General features: G+C 35.1%; 1 protein-coding gene across 1 annotated transcript in view; it reads left to right on the forward strand.

Annotated features, from left to right (window-relative positions):
* The window catches only part of LOC308337756 (lysine-specific demethylase 6A-like), a 202,466-nt gene that overhangs the window by 132,056 nt on the left and 51,761 nt on the right, over positions 1-18,649 (forward strand). The window contains exons 11-18 of the mRNA XM_080795939.1: positions 797-895; positions 1,020-1,239; positions 1,758-1,892; positions 2,478-2,633; positions 3,151-3,240; positions 7,224-7,319; positions 8,341-8,724; positions 16,872-17,650. Coding sequence (XP_080652065.1) covers positions 797-895; positions 1,020-1,239; positions 1,758-1,892; positions 2,478-2,633; positions 3,151-3,240; positions 7,224-7,319; positions 8,341-8,724; positions 16,872-17,650 — 1,959 coding nt within the window. The remainder of the gene's footprint in view (positions 1-796; positions 896-1,019; positions 1,240-1,757; positions 1,893-2,477; positions 2,634-3,150; positions 3,241-7,223; positions 7,320-8,340; positions 8,725-16,871; positions 17,651-18,649) is intronic.

An 18,649-nucleotide genomic window follows, 5' to 3' on the forward strand; every position in this document is an offset into this window, starting at 1 on the left:
GGTTGGTTGTTTGATAAAGTCCCCATATACTGTCGTTTGCTTTTAATATTTATTAATATAACTGCTTTTTAAAAAACAGGATTAAAATGTAAGTTATTTAAAATACCTAAATTGGGAGTGCCTGGGTGGCTCAGTCGGTTAAGTGCTTGACTCTTGATTTTAGCGCGGAGTCATGAAGTCAAGCCCCACTTGATTTATTAAAAAAAATAAGTAAAATAAAATACCTATTAAATTAGATAATTAAGATGGTTTATGCTGTTTTTCACATTCAGTTTGCTCAGTATTATTTGAAATTTTCATGAATTAAGGAATGTTTGTTCTGAGTGTTGTAAGTTTATAAAGAAAAATGCAGACTGTGACCAAATTTTTTTTATTTATACCTTTAATCTTCATCTAAAGGAAACCTGAATACAAACTGCATATAGAGAACTGTGTGCTTTACTCTTGAATATTATGGCATTGAACAAATTGGTAATGATTTCAGTAGAGTTCATTATAAAGTGTTAACACTTAGAGGAAAGCTCATTTAACAGCGAATTACAATGTATATTATAATTACATGTTTTTGTGTTTAAGCACGTATGTTACACATACATATGTAGTAGCCTTTTAGGTTTCTTTTGTTTCTATAGACATCATTTTGACAATAAATATAGTTAAGTATTAATGGAATACTGTATATGCATATATACAGACACACGCGCACACACGCACGCGTGCACACACACACACACACACACACCCTCGTTTGTCTATACCCATACCAAAATACGCATAATTTTTTCCTCTGTTTCAGGTGTTACTCAAGTATTGGGAAAGTTCAGGATGCCTTTATATCTTACAGGCAATCTATTGATAAATCAGAAGCAAGTGCAGATACATGGTGTTCCATAGGGTAAGCTTTCTGTATATAGAATTAATAGTATTTTCATAGATACACAAGTTCATTTTAACATATGTAATATACTGTGTATTACTGTTATACTCTGTTTCACACAACTTATTCTTTCTCTTTTCAGTGTGCTTTATCAGCAGCAAAATCAACCTATGGATGCTTTACAGGCCTATATTTGTGCTGTACAGTTGGATCATGGCCATGCAGCAGCCTGGATGGACCTAGGCACTCTTTATGAATCCTGCAACCAACCTCAGGATGCCATTAAATGCTACTTAAATGCAACTAGAAGCAAAAGTTGTAATAATATCTCTACACTTGCAGGAAGAATTAAATTTTTACAGGTAAAACATTGAGATAGCTTATTTTAAAAGACTTTCCCATATGATAACTGTCATGAGGAGGGTGGCTGGAAAGTGTGTCTGTTTCTTTTGTTTTCATGTCAGTAACTTTTTTTCATAATTTTTAATATTTTGTGATATTTCACTTTTCATTTAAAGTAAAAGATGCAGTGCGTTTGGGGTTCTTTTGCACATTTACTTCTTTGATACACATTAATTTGCATGATTTTTCTGTGCGCTATCTACATCTTTAAGTCATAGCATTTTAGAGAAAAGAACACATTGTTTTCCACTCTTGATTGAAATTTCCTGTGAGATTTCTGAAAAAGAGAAAGTGGTTTTGTTCTGACTCACATGAGTATATTCTAGTTGCCCTTTTTATATGGAACATATAAAACCCCCAAATTTAGACTCTATTTTCTGTAAGAAATAAATACTTGTAACATTGAGGAAGATTTAGTGGACTTGCTCTTACTCAAGTAGGCCTGTGTTAAATTTGCTTTTTACATAATTTTTCCTAGGCTCAGTTGTGTAACCTTCCACAAGGTAGTCTACAGAATAAAACTAAATTACTTCCTAGTATTGAGGAGGCGTGGAGCCTACCAATACCCGCAGAGCTTACCTCCAGGCAGGGTGCCATGAACACAACACAGCAGGTGAGAAGTTGGGTTATCTTTGTAGGTGCCCAGCTTTAAGGGTTCTTTCCAATCTGTAGTGCTCAAACTTATAATGCTAAGTATATGATTGGCTTTTTTTTTTTTTTTAACAAAAATTCTTCCAAATTATATGCAACGGATTTTATATCAAAATAAAACTTCCTTGGGGCACTTGGCTGGCTCAGTCAAAAGAGCATGCGACTCCTGATCTTCAGGGCCATGAGTTCCAGCACCACCGTGGTGCAGAGATGACTAAAATAAATAAATTTTATAAAGTAAAAATAAAACTTCCTCTAAAATGGGAAGAAAATTGGGGTACAAATTTCAAAATTTTTATATATTCTCATAAATTCAAAAGGGTTTTTTCTTAAAGGGACTATTATACAGTGGTATATTAAAAATGAAAGTTCTTCAAATGAAGGTACACATTCCTCCATTAATGATTCATTCAGTTTAATTTTTATCACTATCTGTGATGTCCACATAACTTTAAAAAGTATGCAGCTTATAAATTTTTTTTAATATGAAGGGATGAATTATGAATATATGGAACCATATTTTTTGTCTTACTTCTGTGATCCATAGGCTTACAAAGCTCATCACCCAAACACTGAACCTGTATTAGGCCTCAGTCAAATACCACTTTCACAGCAATCCTTGCCAGTACATATGATTACTTCTAGCCAAGTAGATGGACCATCCAGTCCTGCCAAGAAGAAAAGAACATCTAGTCCAACAAAGGTATATATGTGTACTTAGAGAAATGGAAAATCCCAATCAAAAGTGAACCACTATGTCTTTGAAATTTTACCTGTCATGTGTTTTCAACTTCTGTACATCAGAGAGTGAAAGATTTTCAGTTTTCCTGTTACCTAAAAGGCATTTTATATACCAGTTATGTAAACATCATTTAAATTTAGAAGGTGGTGATAGATACTTGAACAAGTAATTTTATTCATTTCTTACTTTTATGAACTTAACACAAGTATATCCCACCTAATGGGCAGCTTGTTAGCTGTTTGAGACATGATTTACCTAAGAGGCTTTTTAGGTGGAGGTAAAGAAGAGCGTATGTTTCAAATTAGAAAACTTTCAAATTGATTATACATTTTAAGTTATTTTTAAAATAATTTGAATAGTTAAATCCTGTATATGTGTAAGTGTTCCAGTTACTGTCATTAATGTCTCACTTGTCATACCTATTAATGTATGAATTTAACTAAATATTCCTTAATTTCTTTAAATAAACTTTCCTCAGAATAGTTCTGAGAACTGGAATAGAACTGTTTCACTTAATCCAGTACAACAGCAAGTTCATTCATGGTATTTGACACCACAGAAATTACAGGTATGAAATACATATATATATATATATGTATGTATGTATGTATCTGTGTATATCTATGTATATATAAAATTTCTTTTGTTGTTTTAAAAAAAAAATTCCAGGTAGTTTTGGGGTGCCTGGCTGGCTCAGTTGTTAAGCATCTGCCTTCAGCTCAGGTCATGATCTCAGGGCCCTGGCTGGGATTGAGCGCCGGGTCAGACTCTTTGCTCAGCAGAGTCTGCTTCTCCTTCCTACTCTCCCTCTCAAATAAATAAACAAAATCTTAAGAAAAAAAATTCCAGGTAGTTTTAACATACACAGTTTCAGGTGTACAATATAGAGACTCAGCAGTTTCATAAATCATCCTGTGCTCATCATGACTGCAAACTTTAACCCCCATCATCTATTTAACTCATTCCCTCATGGGTAATCATCAGTTAGTTTATAATTTAAAATCTGTTTCTTAATTTGTCTCTCATATTTTTCTCTCTTGATTCATTTGTTTTCTTAAATTCCACGTGAGTGAAATCATATGACATTTGTCTTTCTCTAACTGACTTATTTCACTTAGCCTAGTAGTTTCTAGCTCCATGCACGTTGTTGCAGATGGCAAGATTTTTTTAAATGGCCAAATTCCATTGTATATATACCATATCTTCCTTATTCATCAGTTGATGGACAGTTGAGCTGCTTCTGTATTGTTGCTATTGTAAATAATGCTGCTATAAAAATAGGGATGCATGTATCCTTTAAATTAGTGCTTTCATATTCTGTTTTGTTTTGTTTTCATACTCTTTGGGTAAATACCCAATAGTATGCTGAATCATAGGGTAGCTTTATTTTTAACTATTTGATGCACTTCGGTGATATTTTCCAGTGTGGCTGCACAAGTGTGATATAGGGCAGTTCCTTTTCATCTGCAATCCTCCCCAACACTTGTTTTCTTGTGCTTTTTATTTTAGCATTCCTACAGCTGAGGGTATTTTTTCATTGTGGTTTTAATTTGTATTTCTCTGACCATGAGCAATGTTGAACATCCTTCATATATCTTTTGACCATCTTGATGTCTTTGGAAAAATGCCTGTTCATGTCTTCTGCCTGTTTCTTCACTGGATTTTTTGGTTTTGGGGTTGTTGTTTTAGAAGTTCTTTTTAAACATTTTGGTTACTATCCCTTTAGCAGATATGTCATTTTCAGATACCTTCTCCCATTTGGTAGATTGCCTTTTAGTTGATTGTTTCCTTCACTCTGCAGGATATTTTTATCCTGATGAAGTCCCTGTAGTTCTTTTTTACTTTCATTTCCCTTGCCTCATGAGACATACCTATTGAGAAGTTGCTATGGCCGATATCAAAGAGTTATTGTCTGGGGGTGCCTAGGTGGTATAGTCGGGTGTCCCAACTCCTTGTTTTGGGTCAGGTTATGATACTAGGGTTGTGGGCTCAAGCCCTGTGTTAGTGTCTGTGCTCAGTACAGAACCTACTTCATACTCTCTCCCTCTTCTAGTACCCCTCCCTGCTATATACATACTCTCTTTGTGTCTAAAGAAAAAAAAAATCTTGAGAAAAGAAAAAAAGGGTTACTGTCTTTGCTCTCTTCTAGGATTTTTATGGTTTCAGGTCTTAACATTTAAGTCTTTAATCTATTTTGAGTTTATTTTTGTTTATGATGTTAGAAAGTGGTCCAGTTTCATTTTTTCGCATGTTGCCGTCCAGTTTTCCCAACAGCATTTGTTGAAGAGACAGTTTTTTTTTCCAGTGTATATCTTGCTTCCTTTGTCAAAGGTTAACTGACCATATACCTGTGGTTTGAAATATTCTTTTGACATATTTTCCTTCTATTTTAAAGCAAGAGGTAATAAGCTTTAATCTTTTTTAGTCATTAATTCTTAAAATTTAATGGCAGTAAATCAAATTAATTGAAGTATAATGAGCCCACATCTTTTAAGAGTAACAGATTGAAATTGAAATTCATTTTGTCCCTTTATTTATTTATTTATTTATTTAATGTATTTATTTGGCAGAGAGGCAGGCAGAGAGGGGGGAAGCAGGCTCCCCACCTAGCAGAGAGCCCGATGCGGGGTTCGATCCCAGGACCCTGAGACCATGACCCGAGCCTAAGGCAGAGGCTTAACCCGCTGAGCCACCCAGGCGCCCTTATCCTTTTATTTTTTTTAAAGAAGTAAGGCATGTATGTGTTTGAAATGCAAGAGTTATTAGAAAATACAGGGTATACAGGTTAAAGGATTATTCTTGTTCCTTAGTCTAGCCATTTAATTTCCTTTTCCTATAAATAACTAATGTTAATTGCTTCTTTTGCATTTTTTCCCTAGAGATATGTTGTACATGTACAAAAATACACTTATCTTATAGATTCCTTTTTGTTCTGTTTTAAAGATTTTAGATAAAATCTAAAATGTATGTAGTGTATGTAAGTAGGAGCAGGAGAGATGGGAGGAAGCAGGCTCTCCACTGAGCTGCACCTCCCCACCCAAAACCCTAACATCAGGTTTGATCCCCATGACGCTGGGATCATGACCGGAGGCTTTGCTTTTTTGTTTTCTTTTTTTTTTTTTTTTTTTTTTTTTTATATTTTTTTTTTAAATTTTAATTATTTATTTATTTGTTAGAGAGAGAGAGTGAGCGAGCACAGGCAGACAGAGTGGTAGGCAGAGGCAGAGGGAGAAGCAGGCTCCCTGCTGAGCAAGGAGCCCGATGTGGGACTCGATCCCAGTACGCTGGGATCATGACCCGAGCCGAAGGCAGCCGCTTAACCAACTGAGCCACCCAGGCGTCCCGCTTTTTTGTTTTCTTTTAAACAAATAAAATGTTTATACATTTAGAACCTTGGTATTTATTTCTTTTACAGATGTATCTTCAAAACCTTTTCATGTTTATGCATTGCTTTATTGTTCTTTTATGGGTATAAAATGTTTTAGGTCTTCATGGAGGCCACTCATTCTTTTTTTCTTTTTTTTTTTTTTTAATTTCTTTTCACTGTAACAGTATTCATTGTTTTTACACCACACCCAGTGCTCCATGCAATCCGTGCCCTCCCTAATACCCACCACCTGGCTCCCCCAACCTCCCACCCACTGCCCCTTCAAAACCCTCAGGTTGTTTTTCAGAGTCCATAGTCTCTCAGGTTCACCTCTCCTTCTAATTTCCCTCAAATCCCTTCTCTCCATCTCCACATGTCCTCCATATTATTTGTTATGCTCCACAAATAAGTGAAACTATATGATAATTGACTCTCTCTGCTTAACTTATTTCACTCAGCATGATCTCTTCCAGTCCCGTCCATGTTGCTACAAAAGTTGGGTATTCATCCTTTCTGATGGAGGCATAATACTCCATAGTGTATATGGACCACATCTTCCTTATCCATTCGTCCGTTGAAGGGCATCTTGGTTCTTTCCACAGTTTGGTGACTGTGGCCATTGTTGCTATAGACATTGGGGTACAGATGGCCCTTCTTTTCACTACATCTGTATCTTTGGGGTAAATACTAGTAGTGCAATTGCAGGGTCATAGGGAAGCTCTATTTTTAATTTCTTGAGGAATTTCCACACTGTTCTCCAAAGTGGCTGCACCAACTTGAATTCCCACCAACAGTGTAAGAGGAGGGTTCCCCTTTCGCCACATCGTCTCCAGCACACGTTGTTTCCTGTCTTACTAATTTGAGGCCACCCATTCTTTAACCAGGTTCCTATCATTGGACTTTTTAGGTGATTTCCATTGTTCCTGTTGCTAACAATGCTGTTTCTAAGCACTTTTTTAATACCACATTTTTGTTACTTAAATAGTTCCTGATGAGCTTGTTTTTAATCTTCCTTTCTTAGATTTCTGGAAAGACTGCATTTTGGAATTGATTACTTGAGGTTAGAAATCACAGCATTTGATTACACAGAAGTTCCAAGTTTATGGTCCTTTTTCAGAGTGACAGGTTGCCTGACGAACTTCTGTTTCTTAACTTTATCTTTGTATTCTCTTTTCTTTTTCTAGCAGTTGGAACAGCTGCGTGCAAATAGAGATAATTTAAATGCAGCACAGAAACTGATGCTGGAACAATTGGAAAGTCAGTTTGTCTTAATGCAACAAGTATGTATAGTATTTTTATTGTAATGTTTATTACCATGCTAAATACTTTTCCTGAGTACAATATCATCTGAGAATATATTAATCATCAGTTCTATTTTCTACACATACTTTGTAGAACTTATATGTTTGGGAGTGCCTGGGTGGTTCAGTCTGTTAAGCATATGACTTGATTCCAGCTGAAATCTTGATCTGAGTGAGGGTGGTTAGTTCCTTGGGCCTCAGGCTGTGCTTGGAGCTGGCTTTTACTTACTTACTTACTTATTTTTAAGATTTTATTTATTATTTGACGGGAAGAAAGCACACAAGTAGGGAAAGCAGCAGGAAGAGGGAGAATTAGAGAGCCCAATCTAGGGCTCAGTCTGAGGATCATGGTATTACGACCTAAGCCGAAGGCAGACGCTTAATGACTAAGCCGTTCAGGTGCCCCATGGAGCCTACTTTTAAAAGAAAAGACAAAACAAAGAATTATAAAATACTATTAGTGGGCACATTTTGTTTTTGGTTGTTTTTTTTTAATAGCTGTAAATTAATTTAGAACAAAACACTCCCATGTTTTCCTTTTTATCTTTTTTTGGGGGGGGGGGTAAATAAGTCCATAGAATGGGTGTGTTAGAACACAGAAATACATAGAACATAGAACACACCTGTTCTATGGACTTACTATTATTTAAAAATTAAAGTATTCCATCTTGAGGTGGAGGTGTTTGTAAGGAGTGTTTATTATGAAGGATTTGGCATAAATGTAATAGAATGGAAATTTGAAATCCCCCATTTATGTTATAAAACAAGGCCTATAGTTTACTAACTGGTTATTTTAAAATGCTTTGTTTTGCCCTTGTAAAACTGAATAAAGAATTTTCTTTAAGTATATAATGAAAAAGATTTTCGGTTTCTCGATGTTTCATTTTTGAAATGTATGTTTTTTAAATTAGAGATATTAAATAGCATAATAATATTAAGGGATGTATCAATTACATATTTTCAGAGTCACACAAGCAGGTTTTCTTCTTTTTTTTCGAAGATGGGACAGACAGGACAAACTACTGGAATTCCTAGTTGGCCAATAGCTAACTCATCACTGCCTACAAACTTTATCTCTAGCCAGCAACCACATTCTTCTCTACCTAGAGAATCTAGTGTCTCCCAACCTGAAGTACGCTCTGCTTGGTTTGAAAAGCCTTTGTCCAGTGGACCATTTGCTGGAGGCTGTGCTCCTTTTGGCACATCAGAATCACTGGGGAGTACAGACACTACTTTGGAAGGCAATAATTATGTAACAGGAAGTGGAAGTAATGGAAATGTGCCTTACTTGCAGCAAAACATACTCACTCTACCTCATAACTGCACAAACCTGACCAGCAGCACAGGAGAGCCATGGAGAAAACAGCTGTCTAACTCCACTCAGGTAAAATATTATCTCTCTACTTTGTTTGTTCTTAAATAATTTTTCTTCAGCTTGTGTATATTTTCAGAAGAAAGAAAATTTAATGAATAATCTTATCTGTAAAAATTACTTTTAAATAACTCATAATTGTATGATAATTTTAAGTGTTAAAATAATTTTATAATAATAATTATATAAATTATATATTATATAATTATATAAAAATAATTTTATAATAATTTTACAATAGTACTAACTAAAAGACTACATTGTAGAGCAATTCTGAGTTTATAGAAAATGGAGTAGAATGTACTAAAAGTTTCCAAAATTACTCCATTCTTTGGTTCCCCATCCTACATACCTTGTAGTAGTGTAGCATGATAATTGCAGATGATAATGTGTTATTAATACACTATTACTAACGAAACTCCATAATTTACATTCTTTTTTTTTTTCGTTGTGTTATGTATTGTATTGGTCCTGACAAATTGATAATGACATATATTCACCTTTATGGTGTCACATAAAACGGTTTGACTGCTGTAAACATACCCTGGGTTCTTTTTATTCTTCCTTGACTATCCTGAACCTGTGCCAGTAACAGTTTTATTATCTCTACATTGTTGCCTTTTCCAGAAGTTCATAAGTACAGTATGTTGGCCTTTTTTGAATGGCTTTTTTCACTTGCCATTATGCATTTTAGGTTCTTTTTTTTTTTTTTTTAAGTTTTTTAATTTAACACACGAATCACAAATAGGCAGAGAGACAGGCAGAGAGAGAAGGGGGGAAACAGGCTCCCTGCTGAGCAGAGAGCCCGAGCAGGGCTCCATCCCAGGACCCGGAGACCTTGATCTGAGCTGAGGGCAGAGACTCAACCCTCTCAGCCACCCAGGCACCCCACATTTTAGGTTCTTGCATGTCTGTCTTTGACATAATAGTCATTTTGTTTTTCATTACTGAATCATATTCCATAATTTGAATTTACCAGAGTTCAGTTATCCATTTACTTACTGAAGGACTTAATTATTTATACATTTTTGCAATTCTGAATAAAGCTGCTATAAACATGTATTGCAGTTTGTAAGAATGTAAGTTTTCATTTCATGGGGGTGAAAACCTAAGATATGATTGCTCATCATAACACAATGTTTAGTTTTATGTAAAACTAACAAATTACCTTGTAAAACATTGGGACCATTTTACATTTCCGTCTATAATGACTGAGTCTACTTTTTGTCCACTTTTCCCAGAATTTGATGGTCCATGTTTAAACATGAAGGTTTTTAGTTTGGGCAGTTTAAAACAAAGTAATATCCATTGGGTAGTTTATAAACAACCTAAATTTCTTTCTCACAGCTAATGGAGGCTAGATAATTCAGGATCAGGGTAATGGAAGATTTCGTAATTGTTGAGGGCTCTCTACTAATCCTAGTCAGCATTCTTCTCACTGTTTTCAAATGGCAGAAGGAATGAAGACACTTTCAGGATCTTTTTTTTTTTTTTTTTTTTTTTAAGATTTTATTTATTTGAGAGAGACAAAGCACACATGAGTGAGAGGCAGAGGCAGACTCCCCACTGAGCAGGGAGTCCAATGGAGGGCTCTATTCCAGGACTCTGGGGTCTCTTTTATAAGGGCACTACTGATCTCTTCCTTGAAGGTATTACCTAATCATTTCCTGAAGATCCCATGGGCAGTGGGGTTTGTAGTTTGGGCTTTAGTAATTCTAGTAGGGATATGGTGGTATCTCATTTTTTAGTTTTATAATTCTCTAATGTGTTTCGGAGCATCTTTTCATTCCATCTGTATTAACTTTTGAGGCATGTGTTCAGACCTGTGTCTGACCTGTGTCCATTTTTCAGTTGTATTAGTTTCTTAATGTTGGGTGTTAGATGTTTTTTCTTCCTTCTATATTTGATAGTCCTTAACCACATATGAATATTGTATTTTCTTCCCCAATTCCTACTTCTCTTCTCATTCTCTGACATGCCCCTTAGAGAGCAGAAGTTTTTAGTTTTAATGGACATCTAGTATACCAGTTCTTTCATGATTGTGCCTTACAAGTAATATTGAAGAAGTCTTCACCATGGCTGATATATCTAGATTTTCCCCTATGTCAATCATGCAGTTTCATACTTCTGCATTTTACATTTAGATCTGTGATCCACTTTCAGTTAATTTTTTATGAGGGGTGAAATATCGGTGTAAAGGTTAATTTTTTTAAATTAAAATTAAAACTTAATTTTAAATTAAAAATTAATTAATTTAAATTAAATTAAAACTTTAATTTAAAACTGGTTGTTCCAGCACCATTTAAAAAAGAATGTATCTCTCCATAATAATGCTTTTGCTCCTTTATCAAAGAGCAGTTAACTATGTTTATGGTCTGTTTCTAGGCTTTATGTTTTGTTCCCTTGATCAATTTGTCCACAGCGTAGTTCTTTGATTAATATAGCTTTATACCAAGTCTTAAAATCAAGTAGTGCAGTTCTCTAGCTTTCTTTTTTTCCTGCAGAATTTTGTGTTGGCTATTTTGGATGTTTTATTTTTCCATGTACACTTAAGAATGACTTTGTAAACATTCAGAATAATTGTGCTGGGATTTTTATTTGAATGCATTGAATCAGTGGATGAAATTTATAAGAATTGACATCTTAAAATATCTAACTATGAGGGGGTGCCTGGCTGGCTCAACAACCAGTTGACTGAATGAGTCCTAGAACATCCAGCTCTTGACCTTGGGGTATGAGTTCAAGCCACACTTTGGGTGCAGTGATTACTTAAAAAGGGGGGGGGGAGACTGACTGTGAATATGGAATATCTCTCAATTTTAGTTTTTCATCATGTTTTGTTTTTCTTACAGAACTTTTCATCATGTTTTGTTCTTCTTAAGATCTTTTCATCACGTCTTGTTGTTACAGATCTTTCACATGTTTTATTAGATTTATCCCTACGTATTTCATTTTGGGGGTAGTATTGATATGAATGCTATTAGTGATTTTTAATTTGAGATTCCATTTGTTCATTCTGGCACAGGAAAGCAATTGACTTCTGTATTATACCCATGTATCTTTAATATTGTTTATTAAATCCATGAGGTTTTGTTGAGTTTTAAACTTGATATTTGGGCAGTTACGTAACCTTCAAGGAGTGTCTCCTCCCTTTCTTCCTCCCTTCCTCACTTTCTTCCTTTTTAAGATTATTTATTTGGGAGAGAGGGAGCAGAGTTAACACACCAGTTGTGGGGAGAGGCAGAGGCAGAGGGAGAGAGAACCAGGCTCCCGCTGAGCAGGATCCCAGGACCCTGGGATCATGACCTGACCTGATGGCAGACCCTTAACCAAATGAGCCATCCAAGTGCCCCTTCTTTCTTTATTTTTAATTTATTTCCCTTTTATGTCCTTGCTTTATTGCATTAGAGTTTTTAGCACGGTTCTGAAAGAGTTGTGAATAGGAACATCCATGCTTTGTTCCTGATCTTGGGGAATGCTTTGGGTTCCTCACCCTTCACATAATGCACGTGTAGTCTTTTCGTAGATATTCTTACCAGAGGAGGAAGTTGCTCTGTTCTCCAGGTTTACAGGAGTAATTTTACCATGCTTGTGTTTGCTTTTTTCTGTATAGATCGTACAATCATATGGTTGTGCTTTTTCAATGTTTTAATGTGATGGATTACAATGAGTGGTTTCCTAATGTTGAAGCAACCCGCATACCTGGGATAAATCCCGCTTGGCCATGGTATATAATTCTTTTTATACATAGTTAGATTCTAGTTGCTGATATTTTGTAGAGGATTTTTGCACCTGTGTTTATAAGACATATTCCTTTTTTTTTTTTTGTTACTGTCTTTTTGTAACATCTTTTTTGATGTCTCAAAATGTTTAGTATTGATATTAATAATCATTATCTTGGCCTCATTAAGTATGGTTATAAAATGTTCCCTCTACTTCTATTTTCTGGGGCAAACAGTAGAGCTTTAGGATAATTTCTTCCTTAAATATTGGGAGAAACTCAACCAGTAAATTCATCTAGCTCTGGTAGTATTTTCTGTTACGGCAAGTTTAAGTTTTGGCAAGTTTAAGAATTAAGTATAGTTCACCTACAATGTTATATTACTTCCAGGTGTACATATAGTGCTTCCACAATTCATATATTAGGCAGTGCTCACCATAGTAAGTCTAATTCTTTTCTGTCACCATGCATAGTTACACAGTATTCTTTACTATATTTCTTATCCTGTCCTTTACATCCTGTAATGTATTTTATAACTAGAGGTTTGTACTACTTAATCCAATCCACATACAGCCCTCCTCTCTGGCAACCACCACTTTATTACTGTATTTGAGTCTGTTTCTGTTTGTTTATTTATGTATTTTTCTGTTTGTTTATTCATGTAATTTGCTTTTTGTATTCCACCTGTAAGTGAAATCATAAAATATTTGTCTTTCTGTGACTTACGTCATTTAATAAAATATCCTCTAGGTCCATCCATTCTGTCACAAAGACAGCATTTTATCTTTCTTATTAATAGTATTCCATTGTGTATTTTTATACTACATGGTTTTAATCCATTCATGTATTGATATCCTCTTTGATTCTTTCCATAATTTAGCTGTTGTATAAATAATGCTGCAGTAAACAGAGGGGAGCATTTATTTTTTCAAATTAGCGGGGTTTTTTTTTCCCCTGTGGGTAAACATTTAGTAGTGGAATTGTTGAGTAATACGATGTTTCTATATTTAATACTCTTTTTATTTTTAATACTCTATTTTAATACTCTTTACTCAGCGTTTGCTCCAATTTACATTCCTACCAACAGTCTGTGAGAATTCCTTTTTCTCTACGCCTTTACTAACATTTAGTTATTTTGTGTCTTTTGATTCTAGCCATTTTGACAGGTATGAGATGGTATCTTATTATGGCTTTAACTTTGTTTCCTGTTGAGTGATGTTGAGCATCTTTCCATGTGTCTATTGTCCATCTCTGTGTTGTCTTTGAAAAACTGTCTATTCGGGTCCCCTATCCATTTTTTAAGTCAGACTATCTGGTTTTGGGTATTGAGTTATTTATAAGTTGAGGATGCTAACCACTTATCAGGTATATCATTTGCAGGTTATCTTCTCCCATCCCATAGATCGTCTGTTTCTTTTGTTGACTGTTTCCTTTGCTGTGTAGAAAGCTTTTTATCTTGATAAAGTTCCAGTAGTTCCTTTTTGATGTTTTGTCCCTTGTCTCAGGATTCATATCTACAAAAATATTTCTGTGTCTGACATCTATGAATTAATGTTTGTTTTTGTTCTACAAATTCTGTGGTTTCAGGTGCTGCATTTAGGTCTTTAATCTCTGTTGGGTTTATTTTTGTGTATAGTATAAAAAAGTGGTCCAGTTTCTTTTCTTTTTGCAGGTAGCCATTCAGTTTTCCCAACACCATTTGCTGAAGCAACTGAGGCTGGTTTTCCCCCCATTGAATATGCGTGGCATTTATTTTCTTATGAGTACTTTGAACCTTTCATCCCACTGTTTGGTATAACAAGTCTTTTGTTTCTCTTATAACTCTTTATTTTATTGTGGTGAGTCATTTTCTTTGCTGCTTCTGGATTTTCTTTTTGTAGATTTTGGCAAATATTATGATGTCTCAGGTGCAGTTTTTTTGTTTGTTTTAGTTAGGGTTTCTAAACTTAACTGAGTTGGAAACAAGATTTTTTTTTATTAATATAGAAAGATTCTGCCTTTTTTTCTTTCAGTACGGTTTTTGGTGACCTATTCCTCTAAGTTTAGGTGTTTTTTTCTATTAGGTATTGTTCACTTAAAGTCTGTATTATAACTCTGTGTTTAATGTTGTTTTTTTCCCTCAGTGTATGTTTTTTACCTTAGTAAAAAGGTAAAAAGAACCTCTGAATTTGTTTGTTCACAGCCACCATCTTGTTTTTATCTCTAGTTTTAACTTTTAGCCTGGTCTCCTGAAATATTTCCTTTGTGCTTAATAGGTTGGGGTCTAATTCTAATTTGTTATTAAATTTACTGGGGTCTAAAACTAATTTATTATGATCAGCATTGTGACCATAGTCCATCAGGCTTCTGTTGGTTGTCTATTCAGTGTGGGTTGAGGAATACATTGAAAATTTCAGTCTGTTCTCAAGTCCTTCTTTACTTTCAGTGTACCGTGGAGTCCCTTTAAGAGAATAAACTCAAAGTATTCTGATTTATAGCTATAGAAGTAATATAGTTACTGCTTTTAAAAATCTGTATGTCAGTTTGATGATGGTCAATGTGTTTAATTGCCTACCCACTTTTGAATAGTATTGATTAGATGACAATATTTGCTACTTTTTTTTTTTTTTTTTTTTTTTAAAGATTTTATTTATTTATTTGACAGAGAGAGATCACAAGTAGGCAGAGAGGCAGGCAGAGAGAGAGAGAGGGAAGCAGGCTCCCCGCCGAGCAGAGAGCCCGATGCGGGACTCGATCCCAGGACCCTGAGATCATGACCTGAGCCGAAGGCAGCGGCTTAACCCACTGAGCCACCCAGGCGCCCCAATATTTGCTACTTTTATGAAAATTGATTTTATACAAGGATTTTAAAGATTTTATCCTAATTACTCCATGATTATTCTTTTACTTAATTATTCCTCACTAAAGTATCCTTTTGTACTCTTAATTTCCATCCTTTTTAATGTCTCCAGTATTAAAGTAGATAAAATATAAGTGATATTCTTGATTTAAAATATATTGTTAGCTTAGGGTGTTTTAGGTGGTAAAACAGTATCAGCAGCATGCTGGCAGATTTTAATTAGCTACCTAAGACTGACTTTACTCTGTATATAACTTAATTCCATTTCATATGAAAGCAGAAGGCTTTTGCCTTTTTGCTAAATTAATTAACAACTTTGAAGTGCCAATTCTAAGATAATCTCTAGCGTTTTAAGATTTAAGCCCATATAAAGTTTTATATTAAAAATATGTTAATGTATAATTATATTTCTAACTCAAGAGAAGTTGTTTTCATGTTCTCTTATTAGAGTAGCTTGGGAAATATTAAACTATTGTTTTCTTATTCCATATTACTTTAATCAGTGTTCCTTAATTACTGTATTGTAAAACAAAATGAGAATCTTTTTAGAGCAGTTAACTATGCCAAAGACAAATTTCACTTAAAATTAATTCATTGTATATTTTAATTCCATGGATAGCTTTCCTGTTGGTTCAGAACTTAATAATTTAAAAAAACTATCCCATAAAGATGCTCTAACATTATCCATATATTCTCCTAATCTTGTGAATTTAGGAAAAAGTGCCATCAATTCTTGAGTAATCAGTGAGGAACTACACATTAAATGTCTGTGGGTTATGAGGGGTGAGGGTGAGAAATCCATGTAAGTTATTCCTTGAAATACGTTCATAGATTTAATAGTTTTTGCTTTTTGGATGAAAGATACGTACCAGATTTATATTATAGAGTAACTGGTAATTTCAAAGATTTAGTAAGTACACTTTCTGTATTAAATTTATAATACTTTTAAAAAAATATTTATTTGTTTATTTTTAAGATTTTATTTGTTTATTTGACAAAGATCACAAGTAGGCAGAGAGGCAGACAGAGAGAGAGGGGAAGGGAAGCAGGCTCCCTGCTGAGCAGAGACCCTAAAGCGGGGTTCGAACCCAGGACCCCGGGATCATGACTGGAACCGAAGGCAGAGGCTTTAACCCACTGAGCCATCCAGGCGCCCCTATAATAATTTTTAGATAAGTGATTTGTGCTATTTAGTTTGTGTAATGGCTTCACTTAGTAATGACCATATGTATTTTTTACCATATCTAAATTTACAGATAACGTTTCCATACAGGTGAAAATGTATGTAACAGAAGTGAGCATTAAAAATTCTTAAAGCCCTTATATGAAGAAATATCTTGGCACACTAATACAAATTATGCAGCCCAGTTATGTAATTTTTGCGGAAGATTCTAACCATCTTAATCAGTGGATTATGGGACCTTCTAAAAATAAGTTTTAGGTTTTAGATTGTTATACTGCACATTTAATTGTTTATTTTTGTGGCTTATTAAACATTTTTAATCCTCAGTACTGTTCTGTGTATGTGTTCTGAGTTTGTGTAATAGTAGATTTAAACAAATCTTGGTAATTTCTTTCTTTCTTTTTTTCCCCCCCAAGGGGCTTCACAAAGATCAGAGTTCACATTTGGCAGGACCCAGTGACGAACAACCTCCCTTTTCTACTGGGCCTGCCCAGTATCTCCAGGCAGCTAGCACTGCTATTCAGAAACAGACTGGACTTCGAACTCTGCCTAGCAATTCAGTAACACAGGGAGCTGCTTTCAATCACCTCTCCTCTCCTATTCCTACCTCAGGTGGACAACAAGGCATTACCTTTACCAAAGAGGGCAAACCTTCAGGAAATCGATCCTTGGTGCCTGAAACAAGCAGGCATGTTGGAGACAAACCTAATGGCTGTGCTGGTGTCAAAGGACTTTCTAATCATGTTCAGCAATTGATGGCAGAACCTGTTTGTAGTCCTAACCATGGAGATTCCACATCACCAAATGTACAAATTTCAGACACTCCTCAGGTCTCTGCCTTGTTGGTTGGAAAAGCTAATGACAGTGGGAGTAGTGGAGCTTGTGACAAAGTCAGTGATTTTCACCCCACTGTTTGTACAAAGACTAATAATTCTGTTGCCTCTTCACCCTCTTCAATCATTTCTACTGCAACACCTTCTCCAAAATCCAGCGAACATACAGCTGTACACAGTGTTCCCAGCCTTAACAGTCCTCACAGTAGGTTACATACATTTAATGGAGAAGGTCTAGAGAACTCACAGAGCTCTGTAAAAACAGACCTGCCTGTAATTAGCCAAAAACCTGGTCCTCATATTATACCATCAATATCTGTGTCCATATATTCAAGTTCCTCAGAAGTTCTGAAGGCATGCAGGTTAGTATGGGGATGTCTGTCACAAAATGGGAATGGTTGACTACTATTCAGATCAGTAAATAATATTTTGACTTTATAAGTAATAGAAAGTATGTTTCAGAAAAAAATGTAAACTGATAATAGTCATCTAAAATAACAATTTCAGAAGCGTCTTTTTTATGCTTTGTATTATGGTTATAGTTTAGCAATGTATCAGATGTGAAAACATTTTCTACAACCTCCTTTACCTGAGGAATGCTTTTAACTAGGATTGTCTTCTGTTGGTTATCTGAGTTATCTGCTTCTCCACGACTGACCTTAATCTGGGAAATAAAACCTGAGAATGAATTAAATCATATTTGGTAGAAAACAACAAAGCCTGGAAAACTACACTGTGTGTTTTCTTCTGTTAACACTGACTGTAGAAGAGGTTATAAAGTAGCCACTCTGGTAAGGGTTAGCCATATTCTGCTACTCCCAGGAATTTTTTTCTTAAGTGTTTGCCTTCCCACAAAAAAAGAAGAATCAAAGAATAAGGAAAACTTTGTTTTGGTATTGTGATACCAGATAGATTTCCCCCTCTTATAGATCTTAATTTACCTTTTAAAAATACAGATTTACTGTGGTATGATTGACACACATCACATTTCACTCATTTAAAATGTATAGTTCAGGGGCGCCTGGGTGGCTCTGTAGTAACATCTGCCGTCAGATGATCCCAGGTCATGATCCCAGGGTCCTGGGATTGAGCCCTGCCTCGGGCTCCCTGCTTGGTGGGAGGCCTGCTTCTCCCTTTCCCACTCTTGTGTGTGTCTCTTGTGTGTTCTGCTGTTCAGAACTGAGGAGCTTCTGTACTGCTTGTATGTCTCTCTCTGTCAAATAAATAAAAAAAAATCTTTAAATAAAATAAAATAAAATGTACAGTTCATTGGTATTGTAGTGTATTCCTAGGTAAGGGCAAGAATCACCACAGTCAAATTTACAGGAATTTTAGCACCTCAAAAGGAAACTAATTAACAA

This window comes from Martes martes (genome assembly GCF_963455335.1).
Source record: "Martes martes genome assembly, chromosome: Y".
NCBI classification, from domain to species: domain Eukaryota; kingdom Metazoa; phylum Chordata; class Mammalia; order Carnivora; family Mustelidae; genus Martes; species Martes martes.